The sequence below is a fragment of the Podarcis raffonei genome, chromosome 3 (assembly GCF_027172205.1).
Source record: "Podarcis raffonei isolate rPodRaf1 chromosome 3, rPodRaf1.pri, whole genome shotgun sequence".
In the NCBI taxonomy this organism is placed as follows: Eukaryota; Metazoa; Chordata; class Lepidosauria; order Squamata; family Lacertidae; genus Podarcis; species Podarcis raffonei.
Genome location: NC_070604.1, coordinates 21,413,333 through 21,434,982, shown reverse-complemented (window position 1 = coordinate 21,434,982; position 21,650 = coordinate 21,413,333). Strand labels below are relative to the sequence as shown.

At 41.0% G+C, this 21,650-nt stretch overlaps 1 protein-coding gene across 3 annotated transcripts in view; it reads left to right on the top strand.

Moving 5' to 3' along the window:
* Positions 1 to 21,650, top strand: part of SNTG2 (syntrophin gamma 2) — a 218,262-nt gene that overhangs the window by 165,383 nt on the left and 31,229 nt on the right. For all 3 annotated transcript variants that reach the window (XM_053380786.1, XM_053380785.1, XM_053380787.1), the window contains 2 exons: positions 11,976 to 12,014; positions 19,535 to 19,651. In XM_053380786.1, coding sequence (XP_053236761.1) covers positions 11,976 to 12,014; positions 19,535 to 19,651 — 156 coding nt within the window. The remainder of the gene's footprint in view (positions 1 to 11,975; positions 12,015 to 19,534; positions 19,652 to 21,650) is intronic.

The following is a 21,650-nucleotide window of genomic DNA, read 5'->3' as shown; positions in this document are numbered from 1 at the left end:
CTCTTTCCTTGGAGGTTTATAAGCAGAGGTTGGATGGCCATCTGTCAAGCATGATCTAGTTGAGATTATTGTATTGCAGGAGTTTGGACTAGATGACTACCTTCTAACTCTGCCATTCCATGACTTTTGAAGATTCCCTTTTCCCTGAAACTCCCATTCACACTGTTCCAGAAGGTTCCCCCCAGTGCCCTGAAATAATGTTGCACTAATGTGGCAGGAGTAGTGGAGAAGGAGCATAAGGGACTTCCCTTTCCGATCTAGCAGGAGTAAAGTCTGGATCTAACCAAGTGTTTTATGAGCTTTAACTTGATACCTCTTCCATTCTCATGTGATCTTAGAAAGTGCCCTAAAAGATGATTGCATTGACTTCACACAGCTCTGTATAGATTTTGACTTTCACCTTCTGGTTTCACAGAATCTGCTACAAATATCAACTTAGTTTATTTGATTTTCTCTCCCAAACAGTAAGCAGAGAGACTTTATAAAGAAAAGACTATTCCAGATGTTGCTAACATCTGCTGAATTTCATGGTGCATCCACACACATGGCAGGGTTTTTTGTGTGTGTGCAGTCTGCTACTAACATTTGTGCAAGGACGTGGCATGCTCCACAGTGCATCTTGTGATTTGTCATTGTAATGACTACAGATAGGGGAGGATTTAATTCACTCTACAATACAAAACAAAGTTGCCTGTTTCTCACCTCCTGGACTTTCCTCCTGGGTTTGGATACAATTGATTGATTGATTGATTGATTGATTGATTGATTGGGTTTCCCTGCTACTTTTCATTCAAATGACTCTCAAAGCAGCTTGCAAACAATAACAATAACAGGACAGAACATAACGGAACATCACAAATACAGCATAAATCATATAAAATAACAAATCATGAATAAGACAATTGCAATCTTTAAAACACTATTAAAAAACAGCAACTAAAAAATAAGCTAAACATCACAGTGTTTGTATTATATAATTAATACGAGCAAAAGTCATATTATATAATTAACAAATCTATACGGCATTCATAATATAAAAAACAATATTTAGAACATTAACAAAATAGCAACTAAATAGAAAAAAAAGCTAAGCGCTGTTAAGGTCATGCAGACAATCTCCACGCTCCCATGACTCATCATCTTTCACTCTTTTAAGTTCAACAAAATACAGTGGTACCTCGGTTTACGAACTTAATCTGTTCCAGAAGTCTGTTCTTAAACCAAAGCCGTTCTTAAACCGAGGCGTGCTTACCTAAAGAGGCCTCCTGCCGCTGGTGCCCTTCCACCGTTCGGCTTCGGTTCATAGCCGAGGTAAAGTTCGCAAACCGGGACCCTACTTCCGGTTTTGTGGAGTTCATATGCCTAATAGTTCTTAAACCGAGGTACCACTGTACACATAACGCCCAATGTTAAGCCAGCTCAGTCAGATGTTGTGCCAACTGGTAGTGGGCCATGGTAGGGCTCTTGGGCCTACTTCCAGTGGTAAGAGGGATGTTAACTCCAGGTAGTCTGCCCAGTCACCACTGATGAGGAAGTTACACACATCAGTCTCGATAATCAGGATGTCCATTTCCCACTCAAAGTCCAAGATGAGCCTGTCCCTCCTGGTTCGCAAGTTGTGGCTGCACTTGGTGCAGAGGCTGGCCCGGAGGTACAGCAGCACTTCCACGCTCAGGACTCTTGCTGTCCTGCAGCCCATCCACCAGAAGTGGTTCCAACGTCTTCAGCTGCTCCTTGGCCGACATGGTGGTGGAGGAGACAGGGCAGCTACTCGAGTTCACCAGGCAATGAGGGAGCCTCAGCAGGATCCTGGTGGCCTGGATGAGCTCGTAGCCAGGGACTAGGGGTTGCGCCTTGGTCTTGGCATCCAGGCCCCTTTTCTCACATGGATCCATAATGGGAAGGGAAAGGCTTTAGCCTCATTCCTTTGCACCTTGATCCCAATCCCACCAGTCTCCAGTGCCATCTGTTATGACCTCTTCTCCCTGCTCCTTTTTCTTTTCTTTCTTTTTTTTTAAAAAAGTTGTTATTGTTAAAATAATTCAGCATTAATACACACATATTACGAATATATAAGCATACATACATTTCATACAATCCTTAAAAATATTCAAACATACCTAAAATCAGTCCCACAGATAATTCCTTTTCCCATCACCATCCACCACCCCTCACCCCACCTTTGTGTTAGACTTCCAATCTACTCAATTGCAATTTCTTTCCACTTCTATTACTTTCTTTCACACACCTTTAACCTAATTTCATGCTTCTTTTTCTATTACACATTGTTATCCATCTTATTTAGTATTTCAGTATTTAAAACGGAACTTGTTTATTCTAATAGTTCTGATTTTTCAATATGGTTTTGCAAGTATCCTTTAAACACCTTCCAGTCCCTGTCTATCTTCTCTTTCAAGATTCTTCCAATTTCTCCCATTGTTTTGGATATATTGTAGTACTCCAATAATTTGGCAAGCCACTCCCTGCTCCTTTTTCAGCTCTTCTGGCTTTGGGTTGAGCTCCACACTGAACATGGAAGGTACACAAATGAGACCACATGTCTATGAACTTTTCCACAGCACTGCTTGCATACAATTTAGCTTGCATCTAACTGAGTTATACCCAGAGAAGTCATGCCCTAATATAAGTGTATCTGCTCTGAATGTGACTAAAATTAGATGCAAACCCCTTGCATTTTTATGAAGGTGTCAGAAGAGCTCCATGTAGAAATCACAGTGTTTGCTGAGCTAGTTGAAAATGTGTATAAAAGTGGTGGTGCAATATGATGTGCTGTTCCTTCCTGCGTAATTTCATAGAAAAAAGGTGGCTGCTCCCATGTACCTAGGGGGCAGCCATATTTTCTTCCTTACAATGTCCCCGCAAGGCCATCAAGGACGTAAAACGGAATAAAAGATTACTGCCTTCGGAGTGTCATGGGAGCAGACATCTTTTTTCCCCTTACGGTTACCCAGGAAGGGATAGTATATCATAACGGCACATCCAGGGCATTTTTTAGACTCATTTTCAATAAGCTCAGAAAGTGCTGGGCTGTCTACCTTCTCCATGGCTGAAAACTGTTGAAAGAAAGTTTGTAGCTCAGTGGTAGAACATCTTCTTTGCATGCAGAAGGTCAAAGGTTGAATACTCCTAGCTAGGGCTAGGGAATAAATAAAAACCCTGTCTGAAACCCTGGGTAGCCATTGCTAATCGATTTAGACAATACTAAACTATATAGATCAGTAGTCTGACTAAGCAAGAGACAGCTTCCTATGTTTATAAAAGAAATGAGAAAAAACGGCCCTCAGACCACCTTGTAAATACTTTAAAAGAAATTAAATTACGTTTTAAAAAATTGAATGCCATGAGAAGCGTGTTAAAAAAAAAAATTTAGGATCCCACCCCCAAAAAACCCTGCATGGAAACAAGACAGAAGACACATTTAAAACACAAACCAGATCAGTTCTATTCCATTAATCCCTATTTCTTTATTTTCTCGTGAAAAGATTTGTACATTTTTCAAGAAGTGCAAGCTTTCTGTGAATAAATACCTGTGCAATGTCCATCTACTGTCCTCTTTCTCTCCCTTTATAGGACCCTTTATTATTATTATTATTATTATTATTATTATTATTATTATTATTATTATTTTAAAAATATGCTAAATGTGTAGCAGATTTCATTTGTTTTCCCCTTTACTGAATTCCTTTTAGTAGATGCTAAGCCAATCAAGAATGTGGCTATATCACAATCCCATATTACGGTTTCCAGAAACACACACATAGTCTATCTCTCTCTCTCCCCGCCCCTTGCTTGGTAGGCTATCTTTTTGCTAAGTTGATTGATTCAGCAGTTTGGCACCAAACACCTTAAATGTTTGATGCTGTGGGTTTTTTGGGGTGGGGTGGGGTGACGTATTCATCCATGCTGTTTATTTCATATGTACATACAGAGAGAAAGTGTGGGATTAATGCCCGAAGAATCTGGCATCTTTTTTAGAATAGGAGCAGTTGGTTTAGCTCTGAGACTCTACAGCTGCATCTTGCAGAATGGCTAACAGAACGTGGTTCCAGAGGGAATATTTCTGTGACTGTCTTGTAAAGTTGAATTTAAGCATGTGTGGTAAGTGGGACAGAGGCATATGGTGCCTTCCTGCTGCCTGCCAAATTCTGCTGCCACTGATAGTGAAATGTTCCTCCCTTCTTCCTCTTTCCAAGTAAGATTCACTCCACTGTGTATACATATGGTATAGTTAAAAGTGCGTGCGTGGGTAAGCTTGAACAGGGGAGGAAACATTGCACGTATGCAATATGGTCAGATCCGTGCTAAAATAGGCAAGTATGAAACAGCCTTCGGTGTCAGTTCCACTACAAATATCAGGTCATAATAAAGCTGAGGCTTTTCGCTCTTTTACAGATACGGGAGTTCCAAACGACCTTCTTCATTTCAGTAGAGGCAACAACTCATTGTTTAAATTCCAGAACCAATGAGTGGTTTTGCTGCACTTATTGAAATGAATGGGGGAAATCCATACATTCCAGAGCTGAATATATCATCATCATCATCATCATCATCATCATCATCATCTATTATTTATACCCCGCCTATCTGGCTGAGTTTCTGCAGCCACTCTGGGCGGCTCCCAATCGAGTGTTAAAAACAATACAGCATTAAATATTAAAAACTTCCCTAAATAGGGCTGCCTTCAGATGTCTTTTAAAGATAGGATAGCTGCTTATTTCCTTCACATCTGAAGGGAGAGTGTTCCACAGGGTGGGCACCACTACCAAGAAGGCCCTCTGTCTGGTTCCCTGTAACCTCACTTCTCGCAATGAGGGAACTGCCAGAAGGCCCTTGGCGCTGGATCTCAGTGTCCAGGCTGAATGATTGGGGGTGGAGACGCTCGTTCAGTTATACAGGACCGAGACCGTTTAGGGCTTTAAAGGTCAGCACCAACACTTTGAATTGTGCTTGGAAACATACTGGGAGCCAATGCAGATCTCTCAGGACCGGTGTTATGTGGTCCCGGCAGCCACTCCCAGTCACCAGTCTAGCTGTCGCATTCTGGATTAATTGCAGTTTCTGGGTCACCTTCAAAGGTAGCCCCACGTAGAGCGCATTGCAGTAGTCCAAGCGGGAGATAACTAGAGCATGCACCACTCTGGCGAGACAGTCTGCGGGCAGGTAGGGTCTTAGCCTGCGTACCAGATGGAGCTGGTAGACAGTCGCCCTGGACACAGAATTAACCTGCGCCTCCATGGACAGCTGTGAGTCCAAAATGACTCCCAGGCTGCACACCTGGTCCTTCAGGGGCACAGTTACCCCATTCAGGACTAGGGAATCCCCCACACCCGCCCGCCCCCTGTCCCCCAAAAACAGTACTTCTGTCTTGTCAGGATTCAACCTCAATCTGTTAGCCGCCATCCATCCTCCAACTGCCTCCATACATTCACACAGGACATTCACTGGTTCTGATTTAAGAGGTAGAGCGAGGTGTCATCTGCGTACTGATGAACACCCAGCCCAAACCCCTGATGATCTCTCCCAGCGGCTTCATATAGATATTAAAAAGCATGGGGGAGAGGACAGAACCCTGAGGCACCCCACAAGTGAGAGCCCAGGGGTCTGAACACTCATCCCCCAACACCACTTTCTGGAAATGGCCCAGGAGAAAGGAGCGAAACCACCGTATAACCGTATAACTAGGGGGTCCAGAAGGATGTTATGGTCAATGGTGTCAAAGGCCAGTTTGGTGTGGGTTTTGTTGCTGTTCATTGTTTGTTGTTGTTTTTGCGCTGGAAGTTGCTCATGGGACAGAGTGGAATCTTTCAATGGCCTGCATATCAACGTGTTTCTGAGACCATTCTGAAAGGAGCAGATTCCACTAGAATACCCGTGAATCCTGCAGTAAGCTCTAAAGCAGGGGTGGGCCAAAATTCACCTGACATCACAGTGACATCAGGCGATGCTGCACTTTGAAGCCCCAATTGTTGGGACTTAAAAGCACAGTGTGGGGCTGTTCAGAACCTCTTTCCCAACAACATTACTCAGCAGCATAAGAGTAGCGCTGGGAAGAAGAAGCAGTTTCCATTAAATGGAAAACACTTCCCTTCCTTTGAGCAAGGCTTGCTCCCTCTGCCCATAAGTTAATTGGCAGATGGGAGTGTTAGAATTCCTGCTCCGTGATTGCAGTCATGGGATTTTTGTCTATCACATGACGGTGTATGCTTTGACTCCACAGAGTAGGAAGTGACGGAGACAGGATGTTTGTGTTACTGTGTTCCGTGAAGTGGGACTATTGTCCTTTGTTCTTTCTCTTTGTTGTCTGATGCTAGAGAGAGAGGGAGCCATTTTGCAGTGCTCCGTGTGTGTTTGTATGTAAAGTAGATTAGCCAAAATGCTGAGTTGCTGAGGTCTGTCATGCAAGCTGCGAAGATTCTGCTGATCCCTAAGTTTGCCGATGTCTGTTGGCATCGGTCACTATGATGTTCGGGCAGAAGAAAGCTTTTGAAGCTCCCAAACAAAAGACCAGGAGGGAGAGAACATGCCAGTTGGGCATGTGTCTCTGCCAGGGTCCTACTCGAGTGTAGGACGAGCTCCTGACAGAGAGTGCACCTTGCTGAAGCAAAGGAACAACGCTATGCTCCCAACTGCTCTTTTGATGCCCCACACTTACCTGCCCCATCCCTGGTGTCATGTATGCCATCAGGCATAGGGCAGGTAGCAGTGGCTTCCCCAAAACAGCCCCACAGGCCAAATGGGGAGGCCTGGAGGGTGAAGTATGGACCATGTTATTGGAGGTTCCCCCTCTCTTGCTCTAAAGGGACAGGTTGACTTGAAAACAAACATGAAAAAGCAACTCTGCCCCCTTTTCTCATCTCCACTCTAAAGTCATATGAGCCAGGGAGAAGGCTTACCCAGGGTATATAAAGAGAGGCTAGCTAAGCTTCAGAAGGCTGGGAAGCTTCCCAGAGCCAGACACACAACCCGTCCTCCGAAGGCTGAAGCTGCAATAGCACTTTCTGGAGACTGCACAGCCTCTCCCTTGAAACTGTGGGGTTTTTTACAAGCCTATCCTGGAGCTTGCACCTCTTAATACCACTTGCATGTCGAGGTCCCCCAAGCCACCCCTAAATAAATCACAATTCACACATAATTTTTGTTTAAGGTTTTTGGCATAATTTTGGCCACAACTTTATTAAAATACATAAATGTGAGTGGTTGCTTAGGCATTGGTTATGACTGTCTGTCCCCAGCCCCAGGACAGAACTGACTTCCGGATTCCAGCGAAAGCCAATAAGGGAAAACAATATTGAGGAGAGAATGGAGCTGGGCACCAGACCCTCACCTCTCCCCGCATGCTCCCAGGAGCTTACGCGGCCCAGGCCCCATTCAGGGGTACGGATGAAAGAATGGCAAGCCCCTGGATTCCCTTAACTGAATTCCCTTGCAGCAGCAGCATTGGAGGGGCAGGCACCACCAATCCTTACCCCTCCACCAACCAATTTTTTAACCAATGCCTAACTGCAAACTTACAAGTTGTGACAATTTGCTACGCAGTAGGCAAAAACCAAATGGCACTAGCCAATCAGCCAAATGGACACAATTCCTACAAGGCCCCTGCCCCAAAAGCAGATGACCCCCATGACAGACATAACAAGATCAACGCAATAGCCCTAGATTAGGGAGGGTGGGCGGGTGATCCGATGCATGCAGCAAAAGAGCCCAGTCAGTGCTGCGTGACTTGCTTTTATAACCTTTGGTCCGTCCCCCTAAATGGCAACACCAAAATTTGCCCAGTAACCCAACTGCCCAATCACTGCGGATGGTCATCCATACTAACCCGCCCAGCAGCAGAGGGGTGGCCTGTCAGACCCCACCGCAACACGTGCTCTATATGAAGGAGAACACGCTTTTTATGAATAGCAATAGTGAGATGAAGAGTATTTATCATTGCTATGTGCCAGTGAGCTTAAAGGGCCAGAAGCAACCCAAATATTTATTTATAACTAGCAACAATTGTAAATTTATCTTAATTCGTTGTTACACACACCCAGCAGCTTGGCTTTCTGTTTTAGGAAGAGTGTCATCAAACTGCACTTATTTTTCATGATTAGATGAATTGCAGTCTGATCCTAAACATGTTTGCACAAAAACAAGTCCCTTAAATTTTCAATGAGCCTTTGTGCCAGGTGAGCACGTTCAGGGCTGCAGTCGTAATCTTTTTAAGAAGGTGCTTTGGTTTCTGTGCTCATCAATTATTTATATATCTCCATAAATAATTCAGTAACTGGAGTGAGAAGAGGGTGGGGGGGAGAGATTTCTAAAAATATACTTTTAGCATATGTTTAAGGCGGGGGTTGTCCCCATTCAAAAAGTTTTATCTTTCCAACATACTGAGCATTAGCTCATTTTATTTCCACTGGGCCTTTGTGAACTTGAAACGCCACCTGGGTTGCCTCTTTGTATCTGAAAAACATCCAGCCATCTTTGTTTTTTTGTTTTGTTTTTGTTTTGTTTTTGCTTTTTAAGGATAAAGTCTGCAGCAGATATGGGCGAGGCGGGGCATGCCACTAATGTAGCAAAAATGCAAAAGAGAAAATCAATAGGTGGGAAAGCTGTTTTAAAAAGTTGAATCCAAACCTGTTTTTGAACTAAAAAGTTCTTCCTCCAGGGGAATCGCTCTACAGTTAGAGAGATATGAAAACCACATCTTCTAGTTTAGTTTGCTATTCATAAAGGAACTACTGCCTCCAAGCTTGTCTGAGGTCATTGTATTGACTGTAACTTTGCATGCCAGCCATCTTGAGAATGATAAATTTGTGGCCACAGAACAACTGAGTAAACATAAGGACTAGGAAGAGCAATATCTATTTTTTTAAAAAATCAAGAAGAGTTCTAGATGGCGTGCTTCTAGCACTTTAATAATAAAGAGCTTTAGAAAGCTCTTTGTGCATGCCTTTTATCTAAGCTTTTCCATGCACAATCACCATATTGTATATAATTTGCTTTCACGTGTTTCTGAAATAAAATACAATACATTAAGATTTCTCCTGAACACAATATGCTGCTATGAGAGAAAGATGAGAGGCAGGAGAGGGTGCTAAGCACCAGAAAAATATACTATTGACTATATCCAGCTTTCCCCTCCGGTGTAGATTTTTACAGAGTCTACGCTGTAGGGAGCAACTGTATTTGTATTTGGCAATGTTATTCTCTAATTTGTGCATATTATGGTAGTATTCTCCACTGCTGATAGGATTTTTATTGCCAAGTAAGCAGTTCCAAACCAAAGACTGAGTTTTTATATATATTTTTATTAAAAATATATAAATTGCATTTTGTGGGTTGTTTTTTTTTTAAATGTCACCATGACTTTCTAAGTTCCTCACAAGAAACTGACACATTGACCTTAAATAACCATTAAAATACAGCGATATACATCTGCAATTACTGGTCTATGCGAATGAGGATAATTTGTAGAACAATATCTCCTAACGTATGTGATGTTGGTTATAAATTGGTTGAAAATTTCTTGAATTCTGGTAAAGTTAATGCCAAACTATACATGACACAGGAGATCAATGATCGGAACTCTCAAGGCTGTGTAGTAGTAGTAGTAGTAGTAGTAATAAAAAATAAGTCATTGCAGCCCTTGTGGTTTGGGATCAGCAGTGCTGAGAGAGTGCTAAACACTTTCCCCTTGCTACAACTACCCAAGCCATTATCCCATACTGGTGAAAAGGGGCAGATACAATATTAATTCAAACAGTGTCAACAACAGCTTCTGGCAGGGTGGATTTTGATCTGGGGAAAGGTGCAGTTGGAAAAGGTTTAGACCCCCCCCCTTCCCCAGTGCTGCTGCCCTGATCCAATTGTTCCCCTTCCCCATGGCTAATTTCAAGTCTCTTAAAATAAATTGTATTTTAGGCCTTAGTCATATAGTGAAATCATCATCATCCAGTTTTTGCTGCCCAGCAGAGGGCAATTCACACAACTGATGTGAAAAAGTCAGGAGTGGCTTGTTGAAAGAGATTAAGAGATCACTTTCTTCATGTGTATATATATGTGTATTCCAGCACATAGCTTCGTCATTGCATACAACTTCATGTTGCTGCCAATAACGTCCCTTACTCGTAAGACGTTTGAGAATGAATTAGTGGCATACCATCCAGAAAGTTGCTGTGGGATTCATACATTGCTATCCTATGTAGATTTCCCTGGAAATCAGTTTCACTGGGACTTACTACTGAGTAAACATTATTTATCAAGGTTTCTATACTGCCTCTCTTCAACAGTACCAGGGCAATATAACAACATCACATTAAATAAAGTAAAATACATCACAATCTGCAGTAGACCATCCAGATGCTATCCAGACTCAGAATTAACAACCCGCAAAGCTCATAGGACAGGTATCATGTGTTCATGGGGATATTCATTGTAATGGCTGCTCTGCAGTGTCCCTGTGATGAACTGAGTGTCTGTACTTTGTCAAAACGAGGTTAATGTGCATCAGTTACCCCATTTCTGAAATAAGAGGTAGGCTTGGAACTCTGACTGTAAGATGAATCAGTCTATCTCCAGTCCATATCAGTCTCACAAGTTTTCATTCATAAGTCCGTTCTATCAGTTTTTGCATTATATGCAATATTTTTAAAAAACAACAGGATTTTTTTATTTAAACAGGTGTTTTCTCAGAAAATCTGCATTTGTAAATTTATTTTATCCTAAAATACTTGTTTTAATATGCGTTTTATCAAAATAATAATGATCAAACTAACCAAGTACTGCATTGCTAAATTTGAAAAAGTGCTAAATACAAAGGTCAACTACATTCAGATCCGCACATTAGTACAGGTTAGTTCATATTGGAATTTGCAAATAAAAATGAATTCCTTAAGCTACCCTAGTAATAGGTAGATTCTGTAGCAGTTCTCATGGTTGTGCAGCAGCAAATCTTTTTTTACATGCAACTATCTAGTGTGAGGTATAAAACAGCCCTTCTGTGAATGGAAGATGCCCTTTTAGATGCAGAAGGGCAGTTTTGGATTTTACCTGCCAGTTCAGGTGCTCCAAGATTCTTTTCCACAATAGCCTCAACATGCAAGGCTTTTAACTAACTGGGTGATCAGTGATGGCTGCTTTTATTACTCTGGTCCAATTGTACTGCGTTTTAGACTGCTTCTCTTGTTAGAGTACTGTTGTTTATATTATATTTTATGTGATTGCTTAATTTATAGACTGCTTTGGCTATTTTAATAGAAAAGTGATGTATAAATATTTAAAACACAATAAATATATAAAAAGCTGTGCAAGCATTTTTATGAAAGTGATTATTCATACTTGGCAGTATAATTCTCCAGTGGTCCCCATAGTACAGTACAGGTTTTACTTATTTCGAGAGGGACCCCTGAAGGCAGAAAAATTTTAAGGATCTGATTCAAAGTGTGTTTAATGTTCCACATCACTGAAATCAATAGGACATTTTTTTTCCTTGCTCACAGAAGTTTCCAGAGGGTTATGCTTGCTGCAAATTTCTCTAGGAATTTGAGTTACAATACTGCTTAAAAACAAGAGACACTTATGGTTTATATACAGTTATATTGTATCTTTCCACAGTTGAGCATCAGTGATAAAGTAAAAGTAAATGAGCAACCAGATGAAAATGATTAAAAAACACACCTATGAATACCTTATTCAAATGATTTGCTGAGCTGAGGAATGTGTGATATGAGTGAATTAAAGAGTGAACAGTGCCTTTAGTCTCCCCCACCCCTCCCATGAGGATATAATGTACAAAGCTATAGGTTGTTGTTGTTTTTTCATTTTATGTCTCTAATGTGAATATAGTATGTTTGCATCCTAGTTTGCAATGTAGATGACACTCTACAGTCAAACTCTAGCTATATACAAAACATGTAAGATACAGTCTGATTTATTATGAAATGGCAGCTATATCTCTTCTTTTTTTGCAGATGAAGATGGCAAATAAATGCTGTTCTCCCTCAGATCAGGTATGATAATTTACTTTGGCTATTGCTAAAAGTCTGCCATTTCACTTCCGCCTTCCAATTAGTCACCAAAAAAAAAAAAGGAGCACATGTAAGCCAAAGTTCAGCACTTTCAAAAGACCCTGATGCCAGTAGGAAAACTGAGCACATTTGCACATTGTTTCCACTGAAATAAATTAATGACAGAAGAATTTAACTTTGCTTGGACCATGCCAAAAGTTATCTTTTTGCAAGTTGCATAGCAGCGGACACATGTAACTGAAAGCTCTATATAAGCATTCCTTAAGGGAAAGCATGTTTTATTATCTGATATTCCATCTGTCAAAACAGATTTCAACAATTAGTAGAGGACCCAGGTTAGAATTTTGGAAGTTTTCAGAATCACAGCTGACAGTGGTGATAGGGGAGCAACTGTATGATGTAATATGCAGTTAATTAGCTTGCTCTGCAAATGATCGTGTCCATTAAGGTGTTTTCAAAACATTTCTCTTCCTAGTTGCCTGGTAGTCTTCCATCCCAGTCAACCAAGCATAAACCACAACCTTGCCATTGGCATGTGGAAGGCAGGCTGCAGAGATTTTGCACTCAGGAGACCAAAAGGTGTTAAGCAAGGGCTAACAGAAAGAGGGTGACTAATAGAAAGTGGCAGCCGAGAAGAAGAATCCAGCCTACTTCTCTCTGCTTCCTAACACTGCTCTTTCTTGCAGCTTTGTGATGACAAGATCCCCTGCTTTTCCTCCAACAACTAAGAATATTTCAGAGCTTCCACCCAGCACTTTATTGTGAATTGAGTGTTGCTCATGGGTTGCAAGATTTGTGTAGCGTCCCCATTATAACTTCATCAAAATCCCATCCCATATTAAAAAAGGTAAAGGTACCCCTGCCTGTACGGGCCAGTCTTGCCAGACTCTAGGGTTGTGCGCTCATCTCACTCTATAGACCGGGAGCCAGCGCTGTCCGGAGACACTTCCGGGTCACGTGGCCAGCGTGACAAGCTGTATCTGGCGAGCCAGCACAGCACACGGAACGCCGTTTACCTTCCCGCTGGTAAGCGGTCCCTATTTATCTACTTGCACCCGGAGGTGTTTTCGAACTGCTAGGTTGGCAGGCGCTGGGACCGAACGGCGGGAGCGACCCCGCCGCGGGGATTTGAACCGCTGACCATGCGATCGGCAAGTCCTAGGCGCTGAGGTTTTACCCACAGCGCCACCCGCGTCCCATATTACTGCTTCCTAATTTAATAGAATTTTTACTAGTTTCCAAATGGCTTGTCATCCCTCAGGAGATTGACACCTAGACTTTTTGGAAAGAAGAAGAAGAAGAAGAGTTTGGATTTGATATCCCGCCTTTCACTCCCTTTAAGGAGTCTCAAAGCGGCTAACATTCTCCTTTCCCTTCCTCCCCCACAACAAACACTCTGTGGGGTGAGTGGGGCTGAGAGACTTCAAAGAAGTGTGACTGGCCCAAGGTCACCCAGCAGCTGCATGTGGAGGAGCGGAGACGCGAACCCGGTTCCCCAGATTAGGAGTCTACCGCTCTTAACCACTACACCACACTGGCTGGAAAATCCAGGGAGGTGGGAAAGATGATGCACATGATGCAAAGTGTGTGAACGTCTTTCCAGATATTTATTTAATATCATGTGTTCAACACATGCAGCTGACTTCCGTAGCACACTTGGTTGATCAAGAAAAACAATAATTTCTAGATCTAGAAAATGCAAGGCTGATCTCTTATGGGTGTTCTCACCTGTAAGATTAATATGGTGTTGATATGTCTTATAAATTCATATTTTAACTAAAGCAAACTATCGAGGATTTTTGTGTGCATGTGCATGCCACCTTGTATCTTGCAGCAGGAGGAAGGTAGGATATGCTGTATTTACTCAAATCTAACGCTCACCTTTTTTGGCCAAATTACGTTGCGAAAACTAAGGTGTGCATTAGATTTGATGGCACATTTACATTTGCCAGCAAATACTTTTTGGGGTTTCAAGGTTCTGAAAATTGAGGTGCACATTAGAGTCGATGGCTCATTAGACTTGAGTAAATACAGTAGATGAAATGAAATAGAGAAATAGATTCAGTGAATTTGTCTACTATAGCCAACCTCCATACATAAGGAGGAAGGTTTCCAATTAAATTTAGAGTCCCAGCTATTTTCTTTTTAGAAATTAACTAGTGAATCTTTATGAGTGTGCTATTAGTGCAGTTTGTGAATCGTTGATATCAATTATAGTAGCATGGAATATCCAAAGAAAGTAAGAAGGCACATAGACATGTGCAGCATGTGTCATTGACGTACCTCTACAATTAGATAACAAATGGCAGGCACTGTGAGCAGTCAGAGACATTAATGAGCTGTTGAAATACAGGAAGCAAAAATGAGACACAGTTCTTGCAGCTGTGCATACCATTAATACCAAAAGCGGGGCTCATTCACACTGATAATACACACACATCTTCCCCTAGATGGGAGATGCACAATTCTCTGCTTCAATTAATTACATATGAAAGCACTGGAAGCAAGACTTGGAACTTGCTTTCATTCACATCAAGGCTGTAGCTTAGTGGTGAGCCTATAAGATATGCCCATCTAATGCACCAGTCTGTTTACATAGTGGTCAGCCATAGTGGGAAGCCCACAAGAGAGCAAAGAACTCTCCCACTCATGCTCCCCAACAACTGACATTCAGAGATAATAATACCACCATTATATGATTACTACTAGCTGTTGATAGTCTTATTATCCGTAGAGTTATCTAATCCCCTTTTGAAACCATCCAAGTTGGCAGCCTTCACTATCTCTAGTAGCAACAGATCCCATAGTTTAACTACTTGCTGTGTATCCATGGGACAATGTCCTGGGTTCAACCATTCCTGGTAAGCCTGGGAAAGACTCTGCCTAGACATCTGAAAAGCCACTGCCTGACTGTGTAGATATTATTGAGCAAATCAAGTGATGGTCTGACACAGTTTATTTCTTACAGGCAACATCACAAAGGATTAGGTATCAATGACTGTTCTGCTCCACTAACATAGACAATATGTCCATGTCTACTAGTTGATAGGAATCACAAATTGGGGGGATACTATTGCAATCAGGTCTTGCTTGGACTGATCCAGCAGTGCTCTTCTTATGTTCTTAAAACAGCTTTCTATGTTCTTTCCATTCATATCTGAAATTACTCCTCTTTTTAATGTAACATGTGCTTTGCCTTTGCTGCAAAATTCATTCCAGACATTTGGGAAGGACTGATTCAGCTAAGCCATTTTTTGTTGTAATGATTCTTTGAGACGTTTGTTTGTTTGTTTGTTTGTTTGTTTGTTTGTTTGTTTGTTTGAAGGCTCATATATTTGCCTCAGTGTGAAAATGAAATGTCAGCCCCATAGCATAAACTTGTACATCATCTAGTTGGAACTTGTAGAAAGTTAACCATTCCTGCTCTCCAAATATTAGCATTTTTCGAGTCTGCCTTGTATAATTTATCAAAATGTTCAGAACACTGAAAGCACTTAACGCCGTGTTATTTTTTGAGGCAGCTAGATTTGTGACTCAATTTCTAAACACACACACATCAATGGATCAATGGTTTTCTTTACGAAGCATTAAGGATTGTCTCCAACAAAGTGTCTCCTTTACACTAGGGCTTCTGCTTGGGCAATAGAATTTCCCCTCCCTCTCCTCTCCCCATAGGTCCCATATGAGTCCCAATCTTCTCCAGAGGGTTGAGGGAACCCCAAAATAAATTTGGGGAGCAAGCAGGGGAATGAGAGAGGGGGGCATTTCTGTTGCACAAATGGGACAGCTTCACTGGATAAGTGATTTAACCATAAATGTGATGGTGCTATGTGTGCAGAGGGGACACACGCACACCCATCTATTATTTTAGCTTAAAATGAATTTTCCTCTCATTGCTTTATGGGAAGTCTAAAGTGAGGTTTTTAATCAACTTAATATGAACTACTAGTCTGGTGTCAATCCAGTTTTATTACTATAGTATTTTGAAGTATGTTCAGAGATTGAAAAAAACAGATTTGTAATGGTTGGCTGGGCACTTGTATTCTATATATTGGAAATAAGATACCTCACTGTAGAGAAGCAGATTTTTTTATTTTTTTAAAAAAAGCTCTTGCTTAGGCCCACCCTTCATTACCAACCGAAATCAAATTCTAAATATAATTAACTGCATTTGCTCACATTAATTGCTTTCTGTTCTTGCCTGTCCTGCCTTTGCCTGTCCGCAGCAATTATAGTGGCCACTTAAGCATAATAAAAAGAATGTTTCTCCATCAAAAAAGATGAATAGATGATACAGGTTTGCATAAAATCTGCATATACATACTTAGAAATTATCAATAGCATTTAAATAGAAATGCAAAACAGCTCCCATAACTAGATGACCCAAGTGCCTGTTGCCCCTTCTTATTGTTCTTTAACTTCAAACGAGGCTTGAACTGGATAGCCCTTCAAAGAGAGGACTCTTCTCTTTAAAGAAAAACACATGGCCACTCTACCAGCAGTCAGATTCTAGATTGTAAGCTTGGTGGGGCAAGGAAGAGCTTGTTTTCTCAAGGAATGTATTGCAAGGTTAAAAGAGTGCTAAGTGAAGGGTGGGAGATGATAGATGATAGATAGATAGATGATAGATATAGATAGATAGATAGATGATAGATAGATAGATAGATAGATAGATGATAGATATTATGCAACACATTTTGATAGAGAAGGCTGGTGATAACTTATGGAAGAGCAGTTGATATGCTTTGTGTGCAATAAGTTATGTAGCTCTAGAAACTTAGCAGTTGCAGTATTAGTAATTTGCTCACCGAATCTATGATTTTGAAGTATTTAAAATAGCCCATCATATAATTTGCATGCTAATGCGATGGCAGTCCTCACTGCCAGATGAAGATCTTGAACTCCCAGCACAGTTTCTGCCAAAGTATCAAATGCATACATCAGATGGGGACGCAGGCAAGGCACAGGTTACAAAGTCCAGCAGGTGGAGAGGAGATATAGACACATGGCTAATCACAATCTAAAGCATTGTTCCAGCAAACAACATGTCCCCTGCACCTTCCTTTCAAAGAACAGGACCAAGGCAAGCAAGCAGACATTCCTTCAAGTAGCTTAGGCTTGCAAAGTTTGTTTGCTGGCACTAACACCTCTGTTTCCATGGAGGTGGGAATTGGTGCCAATTTGGCATTCAGTTTGCCAGAGGAGGTGGTGTCAGGGTGTGTCTGGTGTCACAGAGGCAGAACACTCTTTTGCCAATCTGCTTAGTCCCTCCCCTGGATCCAACTCTAAATTTCTTGGACTATTGGCCTCTTCCTCCCCAAACTCAGAGGGGTCCCAGTTTCACCGCCGGCATCCCACTATGATCCTTCTCAGGGTTATTCAGCTCCAACTCCCTAAGCTCTTCCCATTCCTCATCAGGATCCAACCATCCCCTTCCATGATCTCTCCAATGGGAATCATGACTGCTAACTTTCTTTAGAACTTCAGGCAACCTGGCAAGTTTATTAGAGTAATTGCGAGTTTTAATTGCCATTTACTTATTCATGTGAGACACGCAAGATTTCAGAGGGGCAAAATCTGCTCCAGCTTCACTTTTCTCAGTTTCCTCCTCCCTTGTATATAATTGCTGTCACCAACTGCTCATTTGTATTTGAATAAATAGACCAAACAAGCCACCCTAAGATGCCTGAAGCTACAACTTTCTTTGCCTTCTTAATTTTTTATTGCAACATGACACACAATGGCATATCTTACTCCTAGTGAAGTCATTGTTCCTGTTTTCAGCTGCAACCCTGCCAGCCTACATATTATGTTTGTGAAATGCCTATTTCTTCTTCATTTTTATGCTCAGCAGTTTGCCTTTCTCTATTTATTGTAATACTTATAATCTCCAAAATAAATTTTACATAAAATCGAGGCTCATGTTTTTGTTCAGTCTTTACAGTATCTCTATGCCCTTTTCGGTGCTTTTTTTTTTAAAAAAAGGATAAATAGCAATTCACATGCAGAGGATGTCACTGAAGGGGTATTAACATAATGTATTGTTTTGTTTAATCATGGAGATAGCAGTGCAATCTTCTACATGTGTACTCCGAAGTAGGCCTCGTTGAGCTTAATGGGACTTACTTCTGGGTTAGCAAGTTTAAGATTGCAGATATCCTAAAATCTCTTCATGGAACGCCACTTTCATATTTATTTATTTATTATTTATATAATGGATTTATACACCTTTCTTCTTGAACACATTAAAAACTCCCCATAAAGCAATACTTCATGGTTCTTCATACCTGCAGAGTTTTCCCCTTAAAGTGTATGCATTTCAAGCACAGCTACTACTTTGAAGAATAATGGGATTGTTGTTTTTCAGTTATTAATATGAGTTGTTATTAATAGCTGGATAAGGAGTGAAGCTTGGATCAAAATTTGCCTTGCACCAGTGAAAATGAATTTGTGCTTGTGCAACCACGGGATCCTTTCAGTTTCCACTGATTCCCCCATCCCATACCATGCCCCATGCCATTCTAGAGGCCCCCTACTACACAGGAGTGGCTTTTAAGTAGGAATGCCCTACTCTATGAGTCAAATGTTAAATGGAGTTCTCTGGACCTGACTCATAATCTTTCGGTAAGAAATATATATTTACTCCATGGTTTTATATATACACTTAGTTTACCTGCTGTATATTCCTTATGATCTGATAAATATGTTGATGCTCTTCAGATTGCAGGAGAGCATGACATAGCAATTGCTTTAAAACAGATACTTCTTCACAAACATTAGTGATATAGGACTTGCCAATATAGCTATCCCATGAATATATGGCATTGTCCTGCCCTTGAATCAAGAGCCATTCATTGATCCATCTTGCTTCTTTAACTGGAAGCAGATCTACCAAGTTTTGGTCAAGTCTTTCCCAGTCCTACTGTTTGAGATGCCTAACGATAGATCTTAGAGATTAAACCTAGGACCTTCTGCATGCAGAGTATATCCTCTGTCGCTGAACGATGGCTATGGCATATGTACGTATTCTCAAATCCTTGTGGGTATTTTTGCACATTGCTCAGTTTCCGACAGCTGTGCTGCTATGCACATACATCAGATTATGTACTTTATTAAACATTGTTCAGCTTCTATGTGCAATGACTTTCAGTTAGTTTTAGCAACACCAGAAAGAACCAGGGTGCTCTATAGATTAATCTTGTTTTTAAGTTGTATTTCAATCAATTGTTTTTATATCGGGTGTTAGCCGCCCTGAGCCTGGTCTTGGCTGGGGAGGGCGGGGTATAAATAAAAATTATTGTTGTTATTCTTATTCTTATTGTTATTATTATTATTATTATTGCATGTTGAGGGTTTGCGCATTAGAGACCTTAGAGCATTGGTGTGCCCAGGACAAAGAGATTGTGCTTTCTTCTTCTAGAAGTGATGGTCAGCAGGATTATGTAATATATAACTTCTGGTAGACTGAGTTGAAATTCATTTTCAAAGATTTTATTCTGCAGGTCATTCATATGGGGTGGGTGAATGAGAGGCTCCAGGGCGCAGATTCCCCTCAGCTCTATAAATTCAAGTTCCTGGCATTGAAGGGTTCGTCATTCTACATATTCAGCACGCCACCGGTAAGCAACCTTTTCGCATGTGATTGTTATTGAAATTCTTTTTGTTGGAACAGAAAATGACCCTTCCTATTGAATAATGAAGCACAGTGGAATTTACAAAAGGATGTTCACAACAACTCTTTCAGACACTGTTAATCTTTCTCTCCCATGCATAAAACATGGAGATCACTGGGAGCAGGACTTATTCAGGGCTTTAATAATGTCATCAGGGCTTTCTTTGCTTTTTGGGCCAAAGTTGAGGCCCAGGTGGCCTGATGCAGGTACCTAAAGCATCACTAGCTAACTAATAAATTATAATTGTAGCAGCTTTGTGGTAGATGTGATAGCATGAGATATTAGGAGCAGGAGTACAATTGCATGGTGACTTCTGAATGAGCAGTAGGGCCTTTTGACCCTTTTCCTCTACAATCCACGTCTCTAGAGAAAAAGGTCACAAGCCTTGGTGCTCATTCAAAATCTATCTAGAACCCATCCTGAAACCAGAGTCTCTTGGACAAAATGTTCTTTCGCCACCATATTTAGAATGCAGTCTTGCATTTTTAGTTACAGCCACTTTTAACAACCAGAAGGCTACAGGTTCCCTACTTCATGCTTTAGGCACACACACACACACTAAGATAATGCATGGAGATGGAATGGCAAACAATTTAGTGGTGTGGGATCTGGCACAAGATACTGATTTCTTTACTTAACATAAAGGATAGGGAAGTATTTAGTTACAACAATATAATATGACGCTGAAGGGAAAAAATGACACATGGAACTTCCACCTGCTTCTTTTTTAAAAAATTCTGGTAACAAGATTGTCTTACGAACAGTGCCGAATCCTTTGCTTGAAAAACCCAGTTTTGTTAGTTAAGGAAAATAAGGGAATTATGCAAAGCAATAATTTATAACAATATGCCTATTTTGCACATATTTATGTAACCTCCATAGTTTATTCTTAATCTAATAGTTGATATTTTGAAACTTGGAATTTGAAAGTCAGTGTGTTGTGGTGTCAGGAGGTCGAATTTTCACACAATTTGCCAATCTTGTGTTTTTAAGTGCAAGATGTTGACTGTCAAAACGTGTTGGCAGTTCCTTTGGCTCCTTATAAAAAGGTGTGCCCATCACAAAAAGCAACATTGTCATTATCACTAATTAGCATTGCTAATTTGAAGTTGTTGTTAATCACTTCCTAAATGTGAATAGACTGTGAACACTAAAAATGAGTATGGTAGAATAAGTTTATTTGACTGGTACAAACTACCATATTGCAATTACAAGCTTTGGGCTGTATGCAGATGATTAGCATATCCAATATCTCTATTAAGACCAGGTTTCTCCATAGTTTTCAGCTTAGTGATAAGTTGTAATTCAGCAACTTCTCTTTCAAGTCTGTTTCTGAAATACTTTTGCAATAAGACAGCTGCTTTGAGATCCTGTATTGAATGTCCTGGGAGATGGAAGTGTTCTCCTACTGGCTTCTCTGTCTTGTGATTCCTGATGTCAGATTTATGTCCATTTATCCTTTGGCGTAGGGTTTGGCCTGTTTGTCCAATATATAGAGCTGAAGGGCACTGCTGGCATTTGATGGCATACACAATGTTAGAAGATGAGCAATTAAATAGGCCTGAGATGGTATGTTTGGTGTTGTTGGGTCCAGTGATGGTGTTGTCTGGGTATATGGGGCAGCAAAGTTGGCATCTGGGTTTATTGCAGGCTCTGGTACCAGTGTCCATGTTAAGTCTGCTTGCTGTATTATTGTGGGTGAGGAGTTGCATTTCATGTTATTGGGCAACACTACCATCTTCATTTTCTTTTCTGTGAAGAGCCTCCAAATATGTGTCTGTCTAAACTTTGTGGTAGGGCAGCAAAGGACAGTGGGCACCCATCTCCACTTAAGAGCTTCCAAGGACATTTGACCGACTATTATTATAGAGACAAAATGCATTTGTTTATTCATAGGCATTGAGAGTTGATCCTTCACCATGCTGTTCTAAGAACAGAATATTAG